At 35.2% G+C, this 25,639-nt stretch overlaps 1 protein-coding gene across 4 annotated transcripts in view; it reads right to left on the bottom strand.

Annotated features, from left to right (window-relative positions):
• Nucleotides 1-15,872, bottom strand: part of LOC136041802 (KAT8 regulatory NSL complex subunit 1-like) — a 65,591-nt gene extending 49,719 nt beyond the window's left edge. The window contains exons 1-2 of one of the 4 annotated variants that reach the window (XM_065726558.1): nt 15,761-15,872; nt 3,973-5,156 (exon numbers count right to left, since the gene is read on the bottom strand). In XM_065726558.1, the coding sequence (XP_065582630.1) occupies nt 3,973-5,132 (1,160 nt within the window). In that variant the 5' untranslated portion in view covers nt 5,133-5,156; nt 15,761-15,872. Of the gene's footprint in view, nt 1-3,972; nt 5,157-15,701 lie in introns of all 4 variants that reach the window. The other 3 variants (XM_065726557.1, XM_065726559.1, XM_065726560.1) reach the window with 3 other exon arrangements.
• Nucleotides 15,873-25,639: the final 9,767 nt, after the last annotated feature.

Below are 25,639 nucleotides of genomic sequence, written 5' to 3'. Positions count from 1 at the left end.
TTGATGTTAAACATCGAGATCAGTTTTCTATTGGGTATAGATCCATAAATATTGTCTACTATGTTGACCAATTTAACAACCTCACCAACAATGTTCAATCTTTATTATGCTCTAACTTATTTTAATGCCTAAGAGAAGTGATGAAATTTTTAAATCTTTCTGTAGTTATAAAGTGAGTGCTGTAAGTCTGCAACTTTATCAGAGAAGCTATGCTGCACAGTGGAGAATTTTCTTGTCAGATTTTTTATTTATTTAGTAGTAGGAAATGAAAATATTGATCAACTAATTGGTATTTGTTGCTTAAGTTCAAAACAAATAGTAGGGGGAGACACAAACAGGTTACAGGCTGATTTATAATTACCAATTTTCTTATCTTGTAGCTCGAACTGAAAAAATTAAAGCTGGAACGATTGTTGCTCGTTTTAACCAATAATATGTCCCATAAAATCCTTTCTGAATAAGAGAAGAGGATTATTGATGAGCCAATGTATGCAAGAATGAAATATTGGACAATCATAGTTAGCGGGTGTTTTTTTTCTCCCCTATCTTCTGAGGCCTTAGTTCATTTTTCCCTTTTCTTAACCAAGCCATTTCTCTTAGGGCCTGCAAAGAAAGAAGAATGGTGATTCTGAAGTCAGTTCTCCTATCTCCTCTTGGAATTCGCATAATAATCAAATGAAATGTGAAATATGACTGACAATTCGCCATGAAGATTAAAAACCCATTTTGGAACTTGGGGTTATGAAATACAGTTAAATTACAATAGAACGTAAAGAAAAGAAATTAGTTCGTTTTTTGGGTCAAGGTCTGAAGACAAAGGTGTCAACTCTCATGTAAAACAAAAACCATCAATTTCGCTGAAAGAGAAGACCTGGCAGAAAGGCCTGTGGCCATATGAATAATAAAATATGACTAATGTTGAGTAACGAAGCCACAAGAAAACGAAAGACATACTTTTCATTGGATTAAAAAATCTTCAATTTTGTGTTTCAATTTCTGAAAAATATTTCAATGCTGTAGTTCAAAAATTTGCAATGAAACCAATCTATGCATGAAAGGCTTGTCGCCGTTTGAATAACAAAATATGACTGTTGAGTAACATAGTCACACAAAAAAGATACATATTGGTCATTAGATTCAAAAACCTTCAATTTTGTATTTCTGTCTATGAAAAATATTTGAATGCTTTAATTCAAAATTTGTGAATGAAACCAACTTTTCAAGTGAACTTGCCTAATACACTAGAATAACTTCTAGGTCAAAGCATTAATAATCCCTTTCGTAAAATAGTTAAACATTCAGAAGACACCTCGATCACTTTGCTCATAATAACCTTGCCTGACATTAATCTGGAGTCCGTTGATAACCATGATCAGATTTCTGATGCTCGAAAGTTGGAGCTAATATGTCAGCACTGAAAACCAGGAAAGGACTTTGAATTTCCTGAAACGCTTAACCGGAATGTCAGGGGTATAGGGACAAAATGTTGTCACCTTCTTAGTGCATGGCTCCAAAAGTATGTGGTTGATGAGACCTTCGAACCTGAGACCAGTCAAAGCTCACATGAAACGCTCAGATGCTTACTTTTAAAGCCATATACTGACCTTAATATGCTCTTGCTGAATTCAAGCATCATGATAAAAGACAGTATCATGTTACTACAGCTCAAAAAATTATGATGTTTATCAAAATACAAGAAGGAAAAAGCATTCCAATTAACCAGCAATTGAATTTGAAAGATCACGAGGAGACAATCAAAAAGTGGAAAATGTAAAGACCAATTTTCCAGTCTATACTGTTTTTTGGTTTTCTTGGACTAGTCCTGTGGGGTTTTCTAGAAAAAAGTGATTTCCTTTGAAAAAATGTTGAAAATGGAGTATTCAGGGGGTTATTGCAATTAATGATGGATTACGAAAACACAAAATTCTGGATGCATTCCAGATCATCCACTAAAAGCGCAAAATATGCATCTCCTCTAGTGCACAATGATATCGTCAATAGTATAGGCAATGCCATTCTGGACACAACTTTGAATAGAGCAAAAATTGCGAAGTGCTTTTCGATATTGGCTGATGAGATGAGTGATATAGCTTCAAAAGAACAGCTATTTCTTGTTGTCAGTTCCTATGATGATTATCAAATAGAAGAATTTTTTTGCGTTTCAACACTACAAATGCCGTGACTAGCGTAGGTCTTGCAAAGTAGATTATTGGACTCTGTTTAAGAGTTTGGATTATACATGAACAGTTGGAATTGGCTTTAGTGGACGAGGTAGCATGTTCGGTTTGTACAATAGCAGTCCACACAGCGGAAAATATTGGGATACCTGCCTCAATACCAAGATACCAATGTTGGCAATTCTCGTCTTTAAACACTTCTCTTTTTAGCCAAGTCTTTGTCTTTTCCCCATATCTTGAGCAGCTATGTGAAAAACTTGATATGAGATTTCTTAACTACCAAGCTACAGCATTTTAAACCCAATGTCTGTTCCCTCGTTTTACTGTTGATGCTGCATTAGCCAAGGTTGTGATGAAGAAGCAAAAATATAATCAGTTCAGTTCCTTGGAGACTAGTCTCCTTACCAACTGATCATTTGCACATGTACTCTTTTAGTGCTGAGAATGATGTATGTCTGCCTAGCCCAAGAAGGTTGAATTCATCTAGCTAAACTACTTTTTTCAATTATGAAAAAAAGCTTGTTTGGAAAGCTACTTTTTACTATAATCGCCTAAAAAGATTCATTTATTTATTCATTTTACCATGGAATCTTTTACGTTCTGACTGAACTGCTAATAGTTGCTACTTTATAACCTTTACCATGTCATACTAGTACCCAAACTTGCATCGGTGAACAATATCAGTAAAAAAAAAAAAAAAAAAAAAAAAAAAAAAAAAAAAAAAAAAAAAAAAAAAAAAAAAAAAAAAAAAAAAAAAAAAAAATTATCTAACAGTCTGTACATGTTCACTAAAATCATCACAAAAACAAGTTTTTGTGTAAACATTGCTATAAAAATTCCACCTTCAACTGTTTTGGTAACAATTAGCATGTGTCTTCTCTTTGTTTACAGTTTGTTCTAACGAAATGATTTTGGTTTGATACATCATTCAAATACCAGTGTTGGAATTGGAGGTACCAATTTACGAAAATGCAGGATACAAGGATTCTTTTTTCATTTTTTTTTTATGAAGAAAATACAAGAAAATTAATTTTCAAAATATATGGGACAATAGCAATTTTTTCAATAAAAATACCAAAAAAGATGTTTTATCTGAAATTAAGAACACTTTGTTCTAATGAAACATAACTGCTAAAGCACACTGTCATAATCTACATCTCTTTTGTTAACTGCACTGACAGTAAGTGCCATTTTTAGCAGTACTCTGGGTTTCAGGAGGTTTTTTTTCTGGATGGCTGTTCTTAAAATCAAAAAAGGAAAAAAATTAACCTTGTGCATCTAGACTGATAGATAGAATTATTAGATAGACATATAAGAAAAGAAGAAGAAAATATCACCAAAACGATACTTTTTTTGACAACAAGATTCTTGTTATGGACTTTGGAGTCAAAGATAAAAGATTCCCCACTTTTGTTTAGTCTTTTTTTGAGGAGTCATTCCAATCACAGGTGATGTTGTGGGGATGGACCAGGCACTGGCAATGCCATTCAACCTCAAAATTTTAATAGTCTAGCTTGTATCCTCCAATTACAACAACAAAATATGTGCAATGTAAGTAAAAAGATATTATAATAGGCAACATGAACAAAAGGGTCCAACCTCTTGAATAATTGAGCACTATTAAAAAAAATTTGTTTCCTCATTTGAAAAAAAAATCCACATAAATATGAAACAAGGCTAGGCTACTTCAATTCTATTTTTGGTGCTTTTAGTAACTGCTTATTACAAATCCTGATTTTTTTAATTAGCATTTGGAGAGAAAAACTTACAAAATATAAAAAAGAAAATGACTTACAGAACTCTGTAGATGTCTTCTTTTTGCAAGCCTTCACCTTCTTTTTTATCACATTTATCAAAAAACTGATCATCCTCGTTATCAGATTCACCACCAGAACTGCTATCTGTGGCATAACTGTCATTTGTTGCTTTAAGTGACTTCAAGTTCCACAGCCATCGTTCGGACACATCCTTAATATTTCGCCCAATCTTGTCATTTAATTTTACTTCCATTTTAGGTTCTTCTTTGCTTTTACACTTTCCAGCTCCAAAATATTGGTACTTTCGGAGCTTACATTCCTCATTTGTATTTTTAGTATCACAATCATTTTGACCAGACGACATTTTCTCACGTATTTCTTTCAGTCTTGAACTATTTTCTGTATAGTGCATGAACAGCTTCATTTCTGAGGTGATATGCTTAAAAGTTTCATGCACAGCAATCCGTCTGAATCTGGCAGTCAACCTTTTCTTCCGCTCAAGTAGTTCCATGTGCTTGGAGTTAAGGTCGTATTTAACTAAGGGTTTTTCACTAGAAACACATATGTCTCTGTCTTGTTTTTCTGCAGCTCCTTCAGGTTCATCCTTAGTATCTCCGTTTTCACATGATAAGGGAGGAGTATTTAGACTATCTAGAACTGCTAGTATATCCTGTGATGATGCAGGCACGAACTTACATGGATCAACAATGACATCCAAAATATCGTCAACATGGTTGGGTGCAGTGATACAGTCCATGTTTTCAAGATACTTGTCTATTTCACTGCGGTCTTCACGTTTTCTTTCAGATTTTTCATTCATTTCACTTTCAATATGACCCATGGTTATGGATTTGCTTACAGTTTCATTCTCATTCAAGCACATTTCTGTATCCACATTGATCAATTTTTGGGGCTCACCATTACAGTTTTCTTTCTCAGGACTAAGAATTCCATTCAATTTTTTTGGATCTAAGCACGGATATTCCTTGCTTGAATGCCTTAGTTCACGAATTGTATGGAAATATTCACAGTGCCTAAAATCAAGGTTCAACTGAGTTTTCCCAATATCTACAATATCAAGTTTACTTGAATTAATGATATGGTTTGGAGATGAGATTTTTATTTCCTGTTGTAGTTCACTTAGAGCTGGGACCATTGCAAGGCCCGCAGCAAGAAGTCTGAATGAGATACTTGACATATACCATCCGCACAGCAAAGAAGTCTAAGTAAAAATAACCATTTATTAATATACATAACACAAAATCCTAGGTTAAAGGCAAAACTGATGCTTTGACCAGTAACTTAGTACAATACTAACTGTTTTAAGACGAGGATTAACTTATAAAAAATTTATTTTTTTAATCCTAACTGCATAATCCTAATATATGGATTATGCAGTTAGTTTATTATATCCTAATAATTCTGGTCTGTAAAAACGATTTAGACATCATGACTTTGAGACAACTTGTCTAGAGCCTTCATTTCGAAAAAAAAATCATAAGACGCCATAATTAAAAGCACATTTTAAGAACATAAATTATATTGTTTCCACCCCAGGAGTTGTCATATTGTTTTTAGTATATATGATGCATACAAAATTACACAAGATGGCAAACTGCTTTACAGAAAATTGCAATTGAATAAGGAATGTGTTATTTTGGCGTCTCTAAAGAATAAGCAGGGAGAAGGAATTGAATTCACAACAGAATCTCTTAGTTCAACTGAAAAAAGTGAGAGGTAATGATGCAAAGAATTAAGCACAAGCGAGATCTGCGGCTAGAAGACATTTGGAAACATTATCACAACGAATACATCACAAACAAGTGGTGATAGTGATGATCCACGAAAGTGAGGGTCATAACGAGTTCCAGAAGAAAACGAATTCTATAAAATGGATGATTTTCTGATTCATTAACAGAAAAGAGTAATTGCATTGACGCAAGACTTTCTTAACTCGCTTGTTAATACTTATTTGACAACTCACGACTTAAAACAAAAGAATAACAAATATAAATATATATATATATATATATATATATATATATATATATATATATATATATATATATATATATTATACAGAAACTTTATACAAGAAACTGTATTTATTGAACACATTTTTTTTGTTCGAATTATATGGCTTTTAGTATTTTTCCCAGCATGGTTACATCAAGCCTAACTAACGCCATGAGATCAAGTATTTCACATTGACTGCAGTTAGAGAACAAACGACAATGATAACCATATATTCAAGACCTCTGTGTGCCAAGTGTGGGGTCCCAGCCTCGAAATCAGCAGCATAGTTTGTTGTTGTTTTTTGTTGTTTTTTTTTACTTGCATGTTAACGTTTCTGGCCATAAAAACGATCTAAATAGGTTACAGTTTTAAGAATAATTCGTATTTTCCCCAGGGTGGTTGTAGTGAATCTATGGTGACACCATTACATCAAGAAGAAGCTTACATTGTCTGTGATTAGAAGACAAGCGATGAACTTCACCCTGTCTGCAAAAAAGTGTGGTAGCAGAGTAGCAATGCTACTTGGCAGTTTTCAAATTTGTTGGCAGATTTTATCTAAAAATACTATTTTTACATACAAAACAAATTTTGCTCAAAGAAAAGCTGTCAAAACACAGCTTATGCTGCTAAAGTGTCGGCAGCTTTTGGAAGTCAGTCGAATTCTGTTACTAGTAGGCCGCAGCTTTGGAACTTCTTCCTCTTCTTTGCAAAAAGTCCAAAGCAGATCAGCTTATGTGTAGAAACCACAGAATGGGATTGTTCTGCGGTCTGAATCCTTATTGACAACTTACAGTGGGTCATGGTTCCCAGCTCCAATACAAAGGCGATATAATTCTTGATAGCTTGTAAGGACTTCTTAATGGTGAAATGAACCACAGTCACATTTGTGTCGTAATTCTTACTCCCGTTTTTGCCAAACTTATTGACTCCCAACTGCAAAGATGCCTTAGTATAAATCTAACTGCTACTAAATGGATATTATTATTGACAAGATGCTACATTTGCTATTATTACCGACAAGGTGACGCCTAATAGTCGAACCTTCCCGATTGTTGGTATTATTTCTTATCTTTCTGTACGTCTTGGTTCTTCCGTTGTGAACTTGCCAGTCGTTAGTGGGCATACAAGATTAGACATTGCACACGCTCTGCTTGAAGCTTTGAAGCATCACTATCTGATGGTAGAAGATATCAAGCAGCAGGTTGTAGGTGGTCCAATGGATGGACAATATTTTACGCTTCATGTGCCCTCTCATCTTTTGATGCTTATTGGTCTCCATCATTCTTCCTTCGTATAAATGTAACTAGGATCCAGCACATCACGTTGAATTGGCTGAAGGAGATGCCTGAAACTCGTTACAGTGGGTCTCAGGTCTTTGTGACCACAGATCCGCCGGTAACAAAAAAGATGGGTTGTAGAAAAAGTTTCGAAGCTATGATAACCCTCGCCGAGACACAAGGTGTCAGTTTCAAGAAGCCATCGTTCTTTTCCTCCACTAGGTTTGCTACATATGCACCACAAATTTTCAAAACTTTCAGGGACAACTATCCCCTGATGTTTTTCTTACTCAGTGACAATCAAGATGATTATTTGAATAAGACATCCCATGCTGATTTCGTACTTAGTTTAGAAGGGATTATTGATATTTACGAAACTATACTTAGATTTTCCCGTTCACTCCAAAAGGTGTTCTTATTGTGGAAAATTACGAATATATTGCATAAATTGATTAAATCGCCAAAATGAAGTTACGACCGTCAGCAGACGATCCAATTGATTCTCAGCTACTTCCTGGCTTCTCGAAAGTGGTGTCTTCCTTATCGACAGATTTTTATACCGATCATACCGACTTTTTTTATTATCGGTGATTGATAACGATGTGGTTTCTGAGTTGGGAGATTCTGCAGGAATGGCTAGAGAGGCGGTTTCTGCAACTTCCCAGAAACTTTGCAGCTTCTTAGACAAACTATTGAATAAGCTCAATACATGCTTTTTTGTTGCAACAAATAGGTACATCCCAGTTGACGAATGGACTACCATTAGAGCAAATATATTTGAAACCAGCTCGGTTGAATTGACGATCAGATCCTAAGCATTCCTCTCTCAGTGTACTACAAAGCTTTACTTATTTATTGAGCACCCAGCACTGTATGATACCATTCCCAAGTTTCTTCACCTCTTATTGTGCTGTATATGCAAGATACATGTGAATCTGTTGTCGAGAATATGAGTAGTATTGTCGAAAGACGTGCTCGTGACTGTAGTGTTAGTTCTACCACTCTTTGCAGTGAGTTAGTTATCCAGTGGCAGGGCCCCCTATTAATAAAACATGTAAGCCATTCATTGAAGTTGCCTTGGACGATCACTTCAGTTCACGGAAGAACCGGAATTTCTTCCACACAACCGATCGTGCTTAAAACTAAAATTTCATTGCATTAGTAATATAGTAGACCTGATTGGCTCCAAAAAGCTCCATGTTTGTGACATGTTGTGACAATTGTGAATTGTATATACAATTCACTTTGTGAATACCATTATTTCTTATATTCTTCTTTAAAACTATTATACCATCCTGATATTTAATGCTCCAAGACAAATATACTGGTAATCCTAAAGATTGGCCTCGAATTCAATTAGTACAGAGGATGCATTTAGAGAAGTAACTTACAATCCCGCATTGTGAGAGAGCTCTCACCTTGCTGCTTTTTAAAACTTGTTCAAACTAAAAACTCATTGAGTTTCAATGTTGTTGTGTGAAAATTTACTTTTAAGTCGTTGTTATCCTTCGTCCTTGTGGACAAGTTTTTCTTACTCCTCGTCTCTTCAACTGAAACTCGTCTCTCAACTCGTCTCTTCATATTTGTCCGAATCTTGCACAAATAACACAATTCTTTCAAAACTGTTTATTCGTCAGTTGAAAGAATCTTAAAAGGGCTGGTAGCTATCAAGGTGTACATACAGTTAAAGCTGCTAATGGGAAAGCTTGAACGTGGAAGATTAGTAGCCTAAAACAGCCACACTACAATGTAGCAGAAATTCTGTTTATTTTGGGGATTAGATTAGGGCAAATCTAATATCACAGCTCCACAATGCATGTGACTACCAGGCTGTCAATCAATATTGTTCTCCCAGAAAATCAAATGATGTTCTTTTTTCAGTTGTAGTACAGTGATCAATGGATTGGAGTGTGGAATGCATTGGAGTGTGTACAACTTCACCCATAAAGTAACAGCAGTAAGCTGTATACACTGTACTTCAGACTTCGAATATTACACTCTGCTAGCAGTATTAGAGTAAATATGATACAATGCTTTTGATAAGATGGTACATATAAAATTATGGAATACAATATTTAGAGCTATTATATGACTTGTCACTGGCTTTAGAGCTTTTTGCACACCTGTATATACATTATATATATATATATATATATATATATATATATATATATATATATATATATATATATATATATATATATATATATATATATATATATATATATTATTTATATATTATATTTATATATTATATATATATAAATATATATATATATATAATTTTAGTTATGTAATTAATATATACTCTGTTGTGCATAGCTATCAATTAGTTTGCCTGATAAAATATGAACATAACAATCAATGTGTCTTTTGACAAACATGCTTACTGCTATCATTCCAGATTCCAATTTTGAGCTCTAAAAGGGGGTTAAAAGTGTATGGTGACACATGGTTCCATATGTTTTTGGTATAAAAAATCAGAAAGGAAGAAGTATACCATTTAATATTCTTTTCAAATGTAACAATCACTGCCATCACAATCACGCCCCAGCCCCCTTAATCCCAGACAATACACAAAACTTTTCTTAAACACGCTTTCAAAATGAACTACAAAAAAAAAACAGTTTTTTTGTTCGAAAATCTAAGATTATAAGTGAAAATGATAAGATTCTCACTTTTTACTCTACTTTCAAAAATCATAAATTTCTACTCTTCTTTAAGACTAGAAAGTCTTTTCTAAAACAGAAAATTGTCATAACTAAGATTCAAGTCAATTTTACCACGGCCATAGGCAAGTGTTTATCAGCTCCTGCATAATCAAGCGAGAGTATACAAGAGAGGAAAATTTTGATGTATTGCACCCTGAACAAAAGTGCATATACTGATAAGTTTAAAGGTAATTGAACATTCGAAAGGGATTAAAAAACGACTAATGAATTTAACAAATTAGTGTGACAAACATGTCAGTGAGTTGAATTTTAAAAAGTGAGTAGCAACAGAGTTCAAAATGGAATTTGGGTAAGTGTGCATCAAGGTTCCTCCATTGAACAACAAATAATATAACAGCAAAAGAGCAGTAGCATTCAATTCCGCACTAATTCCAAATATAGTCTTCCCTGTCATAACAATTGCACCCAACCTCAAATGGCGGTAGTGTAAGCCAAGGCTATACGGAGAACTCACAACTACACAACTACAAAAAAAAATGCACAACTACAAAAAAAAACCTCAATAATAAAATTTCCACTCAATAAAACAAAAAGTTTCTACTAATCAGATTTTCATGTTTCCTTCCATTAATGTCAATGTTTTTAACTAGTCTCAAATAATCCATTTATCCAACTGTTAACATTCTTTTTCAATGCTATATTGATATTGAATGGGTTAAGAATGAAAAGCCCATAAGCAAAGAGATGCAACAATTCAAGAAATGAAAAATACATGCAGACCTAAATGTGTTACGGATTTCCGTGAATTGACGCCACTACTGGCAATCAAATGGTACTACTCTTTTGTTAGTTTAGTGTTTCCTTTAGAGGAGTCCATATACTAGTACAAAGCCTGATGACCATAGTTACCACAAAATTACGAAATGCAACCATTTCAATTGCACAAACATGCAATAAGACAATGCTATTGATGAATAAACTGATAAGTATAATTGATAAGTATCAATTAAGATGAAGTTGACCCTTAAAATACAATTAATAGAAATGCTTAGCATATTACAAAGTAAAAATGGTAGATCAGCTAGGACATTCCTTCTGAGAACTATAACGTAGTTCTAGGCCAGTGACTGGCAGCCTTTCTGGCTTTAAGTGCCAAGCAACCTTTTTCCGACTGTAAAAAATCTAATAAAGAGCCACAGTCAGGGTGTAAAATATAGTGATAAAAACATGTGTACTGTTCATTGTGCAAGCATAGCTTTTGGTTAAAAATATGTAGTCAAAATCAGATAACAAATATCAAATAAAGCATCTGATCAAACCAACAATTTTTATACCCTTATTTTTCCCACCTAATTGGATTGAATATTTTTTTTTCTGAAGACCACTAACATCTGTGTTTAGCAGCTCAAAGCCCTTTGCAAAACAAACTTCATAATGTTAAACACAATACAGTTCATTTTCAACTTAACACCAAACTCATGGCAATCAATGACATTTGACTGATTTCAAATACAGTACTTTACTGCACAAATAAACCTAGTACACCTCAGAATTCAAATCCATCTATCACCTTGGTTCTCAAGCTGTTTTGTTTGGTTGAGAAACATTCATAATAAGTATGACAAATATTTTTTTCAAGAGCCATATTTTGATGGCAAGAGTTGTATACAGCTTAAAAGCAGCAGATTGCTGATCATTGTTCTAGGCTATATACAAAACTTTGAGAAATGTGGATTAAAGTGGAAGGGACCCTGAAAATAAGATTCAACAAATATTTATATATTACAAAGTGAAAATGTTGTTATTATAATATGCCTATGCTTATATCTGCCTCTACTACAAAGGGGGAGGGGGGAATGCAGCTGTTGATGTAGCAGCCAATACATTTAGAAAGAGGCTGAAAGGGGGCCAATCTTGTTTTATTACAGTGTTTCCTTCTAACAAAGAATCTTAATCTAAGACTAGACCAACTGTAAGAATTTTATTATTATACTATTTTATTCAAACATCAAGGAAACCAAAATAAAAACCCTTTTGCTGACATTCTTACCTGAATGTCATTACTTTTCTAAAAATTTTATTTTAACTGTTTCAAAATCATGCTGCTTTTAGGGCAGTGGCACACTTCTGTCTATGTTACCATATTGAATCATGGAAAAAAAATAAGAAAAAGCAAGTAGTTAAACTAGACATTACCTTCAACCTAAAAAATTTTATATATGAACAGAAGGTTATTGGGAAATTTAATACATATTATAGAAAAAATACATATGAAGTTATTTATGGTAAAATTCTAGACAGGCTACTTCTTGTCAATCTTGGAAAGGGTTAAAATTAAACTATTCAGTTGTACTTGTGCATTGTACTCCGAACACACAAGTTTACACTGTGTAAAACTTGAGAAAAGACCAGTTTCTGGCAGTTTTGTTTGAGACAAAGACAAGAGACAGAATAGACAGGGAAATATATAATTTGGCCTGTATATTTGCAAATTAGGAGGGTGTGGGGTAAAAATCTAGGTGGTTGGAGTTAGAAAACAATTCTTACTTCACAATATGCAGAATAATTATACCTAGCATATTTTGCATGCAGACCTAATATACTTCTCCACCACTAATGTGCAAACATTTAGCCCAAGTTTGTTTCTAAAGTATTATATTTTCATCATATTTTGTGATATTTCATCAGGATGGTACATCAACAAAACAGGTTCAAACTAACCTGTGTTTGGTAACCTGTTTGATGCCTTTGAGTGTTTGGGGTAAAATTATAGCAAACCATATAACTGGCTTTCATAGTAAGTGAATATACCATTTGATGCCTTTTTATATGCTATTTATGAATATAATAATTGCTTCTACCTCAAATTCAGATTTAAGCACTTTTTGAGCTCTTAAAAATGACCTAAATATGGGGTATAAAAAAGGCTAAAAACATTTGGCTCAAACTTTAAAACATTGATATCAAACTTACTGTTTCATTATAAATCCATTTCTTTAATGTTATATAATCCACAAGATGCTAATCATCTGCTGATTTCTAAATCTTAGAAATTTGCCTACTTAACAGGTTGACACCTAGGCAATTGGAATTTGAAAAAATTGCACTTGGCTATACCTTAATTTTCAGTTCTTTTTTCTCTGGTTTTAGTTTTAAAAATGCAATTCCAGTTATCTGAAAAGAATTTTAAGCCATATCAATGTTGTTGTTTTTTTCTATAGGCTAGTTTGGAAATGTATTTGAAGATTTTTGAAAACTCATAAATTGGGATTGAGGAAAGTTGTCATGCTGAAAATACTTTTCTTGGAGGCTACTTCATTTAAGCAGAAGATCTATTTTCTAGTTTTCACTTTTATAAAAACAGATTTTTAAGGGACATCAAAGGTCAGTGACCTCTATAAGGAGAAAGAGTTGTATGTAGGCTATTTTCAAACACCAGTAAATGTTTAGTTTTGTTCCAAGTGCTCTAAACAGGAAACTATGCTGCAAAGCAGCAGTTTCGAGCACTTAGAAATGCTAATTCTAAAAGTGCATCCAATTCTTGTTGACCCTCCTCCTCCATGGGCCAAACTAAAAATGTATAAAGTGGGCTTGCTTAACAATAACATTACCTACAGACCAAAGCATATTAGTCCATGGGCCTGCAGGCAGCAGGGCAAGGTCTATATTCTATATTTATTTAATAAACCTTGTTTTAGGTTTTTTTAGATTAATCACTCTATGTTGAATAAATATTGAATACAGAGCTCACTCCACTGCCTGCAGGGCTCATGGAATAATATGCTTTACTCTATAGGTAATGTTACCTGTAAGCAAGCCCAGTTTACACATTTTTAGTCTCCATGGAGGGGGATTTTAGAAACCTAAAAAATAAATGTACTTCTCTAATAATGACAAAGAAACAAAATACAATAATCAGAATCTTGGTATATGCAGTAATACGCACTTTAGAGCACTTGAAATTAAATTAAACATTTACCCAAACACCTTCTAAGGCCATCCCTGAAAGTTTCATTTTCCTAACCTGACCCTTTTCCAATAGGCTATAGCCTTGCAAAAGTAGTTTGTCTAGAATTTTACCTTCATTTTAAGTAAAATTGAATTGGTAAAATTCTAGTTAATTGACTTCTTGCTATTTCAGAAAGAGTTTAGGTTAGGAAAACAAAACTTTCAGGGATGAATCTACAGACTAAAGTATGTTACGGGAAGGTATTTTGAAGCAACTACCTCCACTCCTTCTCCCTCTAGAGGGCCCTGACCTTTGATGACCTTTAAAAATATGTGTGTTATAAAAGTGAAACCTTGCAAAATAGATCTTCTGCTTAATTGAAGTACAACAAAATTGGGTAAAATTCTAGTTAATTGACTTCTTGCTATCTCAGAAAGGGTTTAGGCTAGGAAAATGAAACTTTCAGGGATGAATCTACAGACTAAAGTATGTCCCAGGAAGGTATTTTGAAGCAACTACCTCCACTCCTTCTCCCTCTAGAGGGCCTTGACCTTTAAAAATATGTGTGTTATAAAAGTGAAATGGTTGCAAAATAGATGTTCTGCTTAATTGAAGCACAACAAAATTGTTTTCAGCATCATAACTATGCTCAATTTCATTTTATAAGGTTTTAAAGATATGTAAATACATTTCCTAAATTTTGAAAAAAAAACATTGATATGGCTCAAAATTCTACTCAGATATCAGGAATTGTATTTTCAGAACTAAAGGCAGAGAAAAAGCAACTGGTAACTGAAAATTAAGGTAAAATGTTGTTTTGACAAAATTTCAATAGGTATAGACCTGTCATGTAGGCAAATTTCAGGGCCCTCTAGAGGGAGAAGGAGTGGAGGTGGGTACTTTAAAATACCTTCCCAGGACATACTTTAGCCTGTAGATTTATCCCTGAAAGTTTCATTTTCCTAACCTAAACCCTTTCTGAAATAGCAAAAAGTCAATTGACTAGAATTTTACCCAAAATTGTTTTCAGCTTCATAACTTTGCTCAATTCCATTTTATAAGGTTTTAAAGATATGCAAATACATTTCCTGAATTTTGAAAAAAAACATTGATATGGCTCAAAATTCTACTCAAATAACAGGAATTGCATTTTGAGAACTAAAGGCAGAGAAAAGGCAACTAGTAACTGAAATTACAGTAAAATGTTGTTTTATCAAAATTTCAATAGGTATAGACCTCTCATATAGGCAAATTCTAGGGCCCTCTAGAGGGAGAAGGAGTTGAGGTGGGTACTTTAAAATACCTTCCCAGGACATATTTTAGCCTGTAGTCATCCCTGAAAGTTTCATTTTCCTAACCTAAACCCTTTCCGAGATAGCAAGAAGTCAATTAACTAGAATTTTACCATTGAATTCCCCATTGCTCCTAATCTAGGCCTATTAATAAAGGCTATATATGGAATCATTAGGGGAGGGGCTGCATTAACAAGGATAGCAATGAGTATATTTGGAAATTGCCTTAAAAGGTGCATCCAGTGTTCTGTTTAGCTCCATTGCCTAGCCTACCTAGCAGAGTAGGAATAAAAAAGAGCAGTAGATTTACTCAGTAGGCCTAGGGTAATAGCCTAAGTATTCATCATGTCCCTTTAGACTATGTCAATGGATGGAATTTTACATACCTAGTCTATAGCTGATGATTGAATATAAACATGACACATATACAAGTAGGCAAGGGTAAGAGTTTTCATTCAGAAGACTCTCCTAGCCTACAGGGTTAATCACAACTTTTGTAAATAGGCATTCTAATTAGCCTAGACCTAGCCTCCTGAGTGCACTCGTTCTTAATTCACTAACCTATCTAATTTAAGAATAATTTTTCACCAAAGTATCAATTTAGCGAAAATTATACCAACTAGGCTATAGTAGGTCCAAAATAAAATGGCTTTAATCCAAATTTAAAAGGTTTGTTTACTAGTCACACTCATCACACAACATCTTTTGATAAACTAACTTGTTTTCCTGAGGTATAAGCAGTGAGACGGCATGTCTTCCTAAAAATAGACATCATGTGAGCGAGTAATCATATTAATAATTATATTTACAAGATTTTAGTTGTTTAATATATTATTATTCTATATTTGCTTAATTTTAACCGACCTTTCATCAGAATATTAGAAACTACTTAACAGACGAACGATTTCATCATATTAAAAATGGCGCCTAAACAAAGGAGATTTGAAGCTTACTGATTGGTCTAGCCACCTAGCGGACAATTCTGTCGGATGACAGAAACGAAAATGCGCGAATGCGAAGCTTACAAGAGAAGTTGAAAACCGTGATTTAAAAATGAAACATTTTTGTTTTCAATTAGGTGTAGAATCAGTATATAGGATAAAACACAACAACAAAATTTCACAAACACAACAATGTACATTAAAATATAAAAAAAAATAGTCAGTTACTAAGTTGATATGATTATGCCAGCACATGTAAGCATTCCTGTCGAAAAAACAAGAGCTCATATGACACTTGTGACAAGATCCTAGCACTGAACTCGCCAAAGCCCTAGAAATCCCTCTAACTCCCCCAAAGAGATCGGATCCGGTACAATTATGTATGTATGTATTGTATGTATTTATTTATAACACATCATACAAAATAATGAAGTGATGGAGTACATTGAAAAAAAGGAAAAAAAGAAGAAAGAAACAACATATCGTAATTACATTCTAAAATACAAACAAAAATAATTCCATGTCAAAAAACAACATTTTGCCATTCATGGCTGGTTTGCTTATTGCACATGTGTACATTCAGCTCAGCTTACTTAGCACACGGGTCAGACAAGCTATATTTTTCATCAAATAGGAGTTGCGGGTCCACGGAGGAACTCGCAACAGAAACTTAGCAAATTTGAAGAAAACGCGTTTCATCCTAAGAAGGTCAGATTCACTAAATATAGGGTAAAATGGTACTAAATACAGAATATGTGGCAGGACGACACTATTGTAAATTCTCGCAAGATAGGCTCTATTCAAATGAAACTGAGAACTAACAATTGTACCATATGCACGACGGATTTTCGTTTCCATACTTTCTAGCGTCAATAGCCTAGTTTTTTTCAGATTTTTTCCAATAGGAAGGCCAAGATATTTCAACTTGACACAAGGCTTTACTTCTGTACCATTCAAATCTATAGATATATAATCTGATCTATGCGTATCTATTTCATTAAAAATCAAAACATCGCTTTTTCAGCATTTAGGGAAAGTCCAATATCACTGTAGTTTTTACATATATCCAAAAAACATTTTTCTAGCCCACTGATAGTCCTACTAATATTAACAACGTCGTCTGCATAACATAATACCGACAAATCAGTACCTTTATATATACAGCACGAAGAAAGTTGGCACTGAGCTGGAAGCGTTGCATTATTATAAATCGTGGGAGAAGTGACCGCACCCTGCTTAACCCCGATATGAATTGGTATATCATCAGTCAGCAAATTGCTTCCAGGTATACGTATTTTTGCTTTCATGTGGCGGTACCTGTACAAAAGAGGTCTAACTAAGTCTAGCGATACACCACGGTTCAAAAGCTCATTCATTGCTTGGGGATGCAACAACGAATCAAATGCTTTACTAACATCGTATGTTCAAGCGCTAGAGTGCCACCGGATTTATCTGCATCGATCAACAAATTGCACAGATATTTTAGGGCATGGAAGCAACCAAGCTTAGGCTGGAAGCCAAACTGGTGAGGAGGCATGTAACAGATAGAACGTAGGTTATTAATTATAAGTAATTCAAACACCTTCGCAAAGACGCTTGAAACAGTTATAGGTCGATAAGATGAGCATTCAAACGGATCCTTCCATTTTTTTTAGAATCGGTGAAATAAGACCAACACAAAAAGAATCTGGAACTATACCGCAGCAAAAATCACTTGGTACAACAAAGAAAGATGACGCATAAGCTTATCAGACCCATTTTGTAAATGAAGGGCGCATATGCCATCATAACCCATGGACTGTCTTTTGTTAAGCTTTCGTATAACATCACGTAATTCACTAGAATTTACTACAAAGGTACCCGGTCCAGGAGTACGTAAGCAATTATTTAAATCCGTTTCAAATTTCTTGAGAATGTTAACGTCAGGTTCGGTGAACTGACTTTTGAAATATGAATGCCACTGGTACTCACTAATTGTAATTTTGCTTTCCCGAGTTTTATTATTTGCCAAACGAGTTTTCCATAACTTATTAGGGTTATTCGCGATCGATTCCGCAATTGCAACACTTTGGCCAACCCAGTGAGCTTTGAGCTCCTTCTGAAAGTGGCGCTTAGTAAGTAACCGTAAAGTATTTACAACTCCGTTTCTAGGTTTATCACAATTATTCCACAGACGTAACCAAAATTTAGAGGAATGACAAGCGGATTTGAGGCTCTCGTTAATGGACCATCCAAATTTTTCGGTTCCAGATCTACACGTTCTCACTGGGACAGCGAATTTTTCGGCATATTTTAGAGCGTGGGTAATCTGCGCACAATAAAAATTCACTTCAATACGTTCAGACTTGTCCATCCCAGGTTGCCGTTGGAGCAGTTGAAACAGAACTCGGATTTTATCTAACATGAAGTCACACTCCCCTTGGAAGATACCCTTATTAATCTTGTCCCAAGATTTAACACGTAAAAATTTAGATTTCCTTTTGGCAAATTCAGAAGAGGGAGTATCTCGGACGGGGATCGACAGGAACAAAGGGATATGGTCACTATATTCACCTTCCAAACCGACTTTCACAATAAGATCTGGATTGGGAGGATGGAGAAAGACTACATGGTCAAGATTAGAAGTGTTTCCAGAAGTTGAAATAAACGAATAGTCGGTCTTTCGGTACAATCGAGTAACCGGTTGGTAGAATAGATAGAAACGTTTCAGCTCTAGCACTTGAATTCTCAAGTAGATCACAGTTAAAGTCTCCAATAAGTATACACTTTCTGTTCATCTTCTCGATCTTTTTTAACAGTTTGGCCACCTTTCTGCAAGCAATAGCAAATTTTCTTTCGGAAGCTTCGTCCCTGTAATTGGTTGGAAGATAAAGATTGACTATTACCATGTTATCAACCGTCACAGTAAGATAGCAATCACACATTTCAAACAATTCTGATTGACAAGTTGTCAGGACGCATAACTTTTCCCGGACTGGTAGTTTATCAAGAATGCCACCGTTAATATTCCATGACATAACAGAAAGAGAACCATCAATATTCATTGAAAGCTGTTAGATTTGTACTGTTCAGCAGTCAATTTCCAATTTTCGGGGCAGGACACTGAATAACATGAGTGACCCGAAGCTTTGCACACAACACATCTTTTCTTCTGCGTGCATGGCTGCTCTTTGGTACTTTTATGGTCGGAGCCTGTGCACTGGGAACAGACCTCGGCAATATGACAATCGGCCGCCAGATGTCCTACACGGTGGCATTTGAAACAACGGCGTGGTAATGTTTGAAAAACATCAATACGGAAGCATTCAAAACCGATCTTGAGAGGTTCCTTCATATTAGCCTCCAAGGCTTCTTTTGACGGGAAATAAAGTCTAAAAGTGCGGAACTGACCGATCTGCTCAGCTTTTTCGCAGGATGGGATCAACTTAGCCACATCTTCTGCTTTAAAATCATTCGGGACAAATCGCAGAACTCCTAAAAACCTCTTTGATTTGACGCTTGTTTCAAGTGGACTATTTCCTACCTTCATGGTATTAACAATCTTTTCAGCGGAATCCTTTGATTTGACTATTACTTTCCACTCGTCCTTATTTTTCTTGAGCTCTACTATATCGTCAATTAGCTTTTCACATGTAGTCAGAATAAAGTCCTTACGGGTGTTGGGAGATTCAAGAGACTTCGGAGGGTTTTTCACTACGACCGACTATGGTAGAGGGGTGGAATGCTGTTTTGTAGTAACGCCAGTAGGCCGCAACATTGGAGCCTGTTTCAGATGTTCCGTGACACTGTCTAACTTTCTACACATCTGGTTCACTTTAGTTGTAATACAAGCACCAACTGCATCGGCACTCTCGGGTACTTCATCGGGCTCATATATGACGAATCTAGGCAAAACTTTCTTGTCTTTGGAGCATCGATAGACGGCCTTCACTAAATCTAGCACATTTTCAGAGTCCTTATTAGCTGTTCTCATTCTATCATTGTATCCCAAATTTTCATAAAGTGTCCATAATACTTTCTTTGCATCAAGAATAGATTCACGAGAGAAGAACTCGACCGCTCTATTAACTAAAACTTCTGTGTTTAATCCACACGCTAGTGATCGGGTAATAAAGTTCAGTAGCGGATTCCATACAAGTTCGGTTTTGCTAAATTCACCCATTCCGTATCCCTCTCGCCCTAACAAACACAGGCAATTTTTTTTCAATTGTTTTATCTAGAATATTTGCTTATTCTCGAACTCGCCAAAGCACTAGAAATCCCCCAACTCCCCAAAAGAGATCTTATTCTTCCCATCACGTTTCCTCCCGATCTCTCCAATCTAAGTGTCTTCAAAGATTTCCGTTTGCCCCTCCACCCCTCAATGTATCTGGATCTGATCCGAATTGAAAATTGAGCATCTGAGGCGTGAGATCTTTCTATACATCAAGGCTCATTAAGATCCTCAACATACCTCAATTTTCGCGAGTTCCCCTCACTCCAGCCCCCCTCCACCCCAGGTGGTCGAATCGAGGAAAAAACTGTTATCAAATCAATTTGTGCAGGTCCCTGACACGCCTATCAATTTTCATCGTCCTAGCACGTCCAAAAGCACCGAACTCGCCAAAGCACAGGAAATCCCCCCAATCCCCCCCCAAGAGAGCGGATCACGTCCAGTTATAATAATCATGTATCTAGGACTTTGCTTATTCTTCCCACCAAGTTTCATCCTGATTTCTCCACTCTAAGCGTTTTCCAAAGTTTCCGGTTTCCCCCTTCAACTCCCCCTAGTGTCACCGGATCCGGTCTCGATTTAAAACGAGATCTCTGATACACTAGATCCTTCAAAGTATCCAATTTTATTAAGATCCGATCAAATGTTCGTAAGTTGAAAATACCACATATTTTCTAATTTTTCCGAATTACCCCCCCCCTCCAATCCTCCTCAGACGCTCGAATCGGGGAAGCGACTATTTATAATTTATTCTGGTCCGGTCCTGACACGCCTGCCAACTTTCATCGTCCTAGCTTATCTGGAAGTGCCCAATCTAGCAAAATCGGGACCAAAAGACGGACGGACGGACAGAAATTGTGATCTCTATATGGCATTTGGCCGACGGGCAATTGCCATAATAAGAACTAGACTAGATTTTAATAATCTAGTCTTTTTTTTTCTTTTTTTTACAGTATTTTACTTAACTGAATATAATGGACCCACAAATAAATTTCGGTACTTGTCTACTACATAAAACACACTCGAGAAGTGAAGTTTGGTGACAATTTTATATGATGAAAATAAAATGCTTTATTAGCAAGATTGTTAAAATCATTTGTGAATTAATAAATTGGGAACTTCGGCTGACCGTCTCAAAGACAAAGAAAAGTTAATTATTAACGCGATTCTTGAATACACCGGTTAGTTTGGTTTGACCAGTGATGGAATATAGTGTTTCACCATGGATGTTCACATTGAGATCTGGGATTTACTAAGGACCAAAGAACAGGCAATTATATTTTTTCAGGATAGGGGGTTGTTTCCCGAAACAACACACTGCGTCAATGGACAAACAATGACATTTTTAGAAGTGTTACACTTTATTGTGGGAGCATATTTCCATGTTGTAGTTTTCCCAATATTTCCATGTTGTAGTTTTCCCAATTTTGTTTATAAAGCACTATATCTTCATCATATATTGTTTTTCCATTAGCATTAACCAAACTTCACTTCTCGAGTGTGTTTTATTTAATAGACAAGTACCAGAATTTCTTCTAAATTATTGCTATGAGAGTTATGCACGCGATCATCGTGATGTTTTATATACTTGATACTTTGTTAGAGATTATGTTAATTTGTCTCTGCATCAGAAGCACCGTTATAGCACAGACTAAATGAAAATATTTATTTCTTCAATTCAATGGCGGTTTTAGGCCTGGGCATAGTGGGACTTCTGCCCTCTCCCCCAGTTTTCTGACATCTTACATTAATTCATTTTCATGTTATATTTTTACACCCCTGTGGTATACCTTAACCCCGCCAGATTACGAGGATTAAAACCGCGAGGATTAAAACCGCTACTGCTTCAATTTTAATTTACATGTAAATTTCTCGCCCTGACTGCTTCGTATGAAAACTCTGGTCTTGGAAATTTTGGAGTGGCCTCAATCGATTGGAAATTGAAAATCCAAGTGTTTTTGTTAAGAGTAGGAAGTGATTGGAGGAGAGCCAAATCCAAAAACACAAGTGCCAATTTTTGCCCACAGGAATCCCCATGACATCAGAATAGAGTAGCAGTAGCCCTTTCATTAGAATGATTGAAGGCTAGAAAACACCTCATGCAGCCACAAATTATATACCATATCTTAGTAGAAAACCGGACCGTGCAGACCTTGTTTTCAAGCAGTTCGGGGTAGCAAACTGCTCCCCCTCAATGACACCTCTGGAGGGTAATTAGCCCCCCTCCCGCTTTTATCACCCTCCAAAAAACAATAGTCTTGTCAAAATTTTGAGATAATCATTTTGTTCAACATAGTTGAAAGGTCCAAAAACCATGCCTTTGGAGATAACATGACCCCCACAGTCTCTGGGGATAGGTCTTTAAGTCATAAAATTTACTCATTGCGTAGATATAGTATTATTATTGGGAAGTTTGCAGACATTTTTCAGGGGGGATTTTGTGCTTAGGATGAGTTTCCATGGCGAGAATTTTCCTTTGAGAGGGAAATTTTCGGGAGAGAGCTTCTCAGGGGAAATTTTGCACTGGGAGGATTTGACATAATTCCTATAAGAAATCTGTTTCGTTCGTCTGACTATCCCCTTTAACAACTGGATTTTGCATGTTAAGATGTTCCAGGAAAATTGTCCGGGGGAAAATTTTCATCGATTTTGGATTTCCAGGAAAAATTTCCGCGGTAGGGGGGATTTCTGGAGTGACTAGAAATACGATTGGAAATTAAAGTCTTTTTCAAATGAAAATTTGCAAAGGAGATCCTTTTTGGTTTGAATCGTCCGCAAGAAATTTTAGGGGAAATTTCTTGCGGAGAAAATTTTGCAAGAAGGAGAAATTCCGCAAGAAAATCTTGCGGAGGGGAAATTTGCAAGAAAATTTAGGGGGGATATTTTTAGTAGGAAAACCTTCCAAGGAGGAAGTTTTTCATGGAAGTTGAGCCATATTTACCAGCATTATTTGAAAAACGATCAGAAACAAGCTACTTTCAAATGGAAGTAAGAAGCAACATTAAAGCTCAAACACACACAAATTATTCCGTATATAAGGGGGTGGCCTCCCTCCTCAATAGCTTGCTCTTTATAGTAAAGTTTGACTGTTTGTCCCATTTTTTTTTTTTTAAGAACGACTCCTGAAAGACAAAGGCCGTCTAATTAGAATAGGCAGCTTTTATAAAAGTGCAAAAAACCTTAGCGTGAAGAAGAAGGTATTGAGGAGGGTGGAAATCTATTCATATACAGAATAATTTTTGCTAGTTTGAATTTTAGTGTTGCTCTTTACTTTCAGTTGAAAAAACTAATTTAATTTTAACTAGAATTGTTTAAATACCAAGAACAGTAAAATGAAATCTGATTCATTAAATTGTTTAAGTGGAAGTCTAAACTTCCGTATGCATTTTAAGAAATTAGGAAAATCTGGGAGCTCAATTTGTAGGGAGAAAGACGTCCGTATGCAATTTCAACTTAATGGATGCCTAGTTTGAAAATAAGGAACTTGTGTGAAATATCAGCAGAAAATTAGCGAAAAAAATATGTCGTTATTGAGCTCTAGAAAGTGTAACTTTCCTGATTATTGCAGCAGAAGACATATACTGCCATTAATTGGTAGTAGACTGGGTAAACAAAAACAGCTACTGAAAGGTTAAACTTATGTAAGAACAAAACCCTAATATCCTGTTATTAAATAAGAATTGAAAAGAAATGTATATGTCATTGAATAGCTAAATGACCTCAGCTATGCATTGGCTTATTTTATATTTGTTTATAATTTACATTTTAATGACTACAATTATGAATAGAGGTTGTAACCTAGGACGTGACGCATTGGGAGCGGCGCGAAGCGCCACTATTTTACTGGCTCTATTTTATTAGGTAAATGGACCGGTGAAAAAAATGAGACTTAAAAATTAAAGCAAGAAGATCAATCTCGATCGATAAAAAAGTAATTTCAATAGGAAATTTCACCTAAAATGCATCTCTGGCCTATCATTTAGCTAGTGAAGCCTCTGGTCATAGCCAATTTGAAGGGGGATTAATCGTTTGGGAAACATGAGCTTTAGGGTCCTTTTCATGGTTTGAAAGTGATTGGAGGGCAACCAGACCCTTCTCATGCCCTTTTGGCTACCTACACCTGTGACCCTCTCCATAGATCCCCTGAAAACTTTGAGAGAGACGCTTTGTTCAAGATAGAACAATGTCCAATAAATATACAACCAAGAATGGCACGGACCCTGATTGCTTATTAAATGAAAAAAAAAAAAACACATTTTCTTTAACTGAAAGTAAGGAGCGACATTAAAACTTAAAACCAACAGAAATTATTCCATATGTGAAAGGGCCTGTCCTCTCCGCAACGCCCCTCTCTTTACGCTAAAGTTTTTTTTTATTGTTTTAGAAAGTAGAGTTGTGAGAAAGAGTCAAACTTTAGCGTGAAGAGCGGGGCATTGAGGAGTGGACCTCATATAGGGGACCCTTTCATATATGGATAATCCCTATTCGTTTTAAGTTTTAATGTCACTCCGTACTTTCAGTTAGGAAAACTTGTTTTTTTTTATCTAATTTCTGAACGTTTTTGAATTAATACATGTTTTGATTTTGGCTCACTGTACATGAATAATTAAAACGAAAGCTGCATATTATTATTATTTTTTTTTTTAATAAGTTTGTACAACTGTATCCGAAGTAGAAAAACCGTTTTATGGAAGAATTTAGTGTTTCCGTAGAACCGGAAGTAGATATTTTTGGAAGTAGGTTCGTGTCCGAAACAACCCTACAAGTTGGGGTTGCTTCAGACACTTTGACCAAAAATATAAATTAAAATTTTGAGGAAATTGGAAAGAGAAAAAATGTGAAAAAAAATCTAAGACTTTCCTCATTCTGAGAGGTATCTAGAGAACATCTATTTCTCGTTTTCCTTTCATATACGAATGAGATATTTGCGATTGCCCAATTTCGTCATGTTCAGCTCTGATCTTCCCTATCATTCACTACATTCTACATAAAGAAGGATATTTAGTTAAATTTAGGAATTTTTTAATAGTATACCTTCGGTGCTGCAGTGCACGTTGACCTTGCAATTTAACTTTTAATAAGTCAATTTACAAATTCCGACAATTATTACAATATTTAAAAATAAGAACATCATTTGACACCCCCCATTGATATTTTTCTATCCTAACAGTGGACAGTTTGAAATAATGGACATATTAATCTTCTTCCTTTGAGCTTATATGTTAGCTATGTCTGAAAAAATTAATCACAATTTAAACTTGCTTATGAATTTATTTTTAAGCGATAAGTAAATCTATTTATTAAGCTTAATAAACTTACCACATAATCATATCAGCCTGCATCCG

The sequence above is a fragment of the Artemia franciscana genome, unplaced genomic scaffold (assembly GCF_032884065.1).
Source record: "Artemia franciscana unplaced genomic scaffold, ASM3288406v1 PGA_scaffold_38, whole genome shotgun sequence".
NCBI classification, from domain to species: domain Eukaryota; kingdom Metazoa; phylum Arthropoda; class Branchiopoda; order Anostraca; family Artemiidae; genus Artemia; species Artemia franciscana.
Note: the sequence above shows the minus strand (reverse complement) of the source record. Positions and strands in the feature narration are given on the sequence as shown.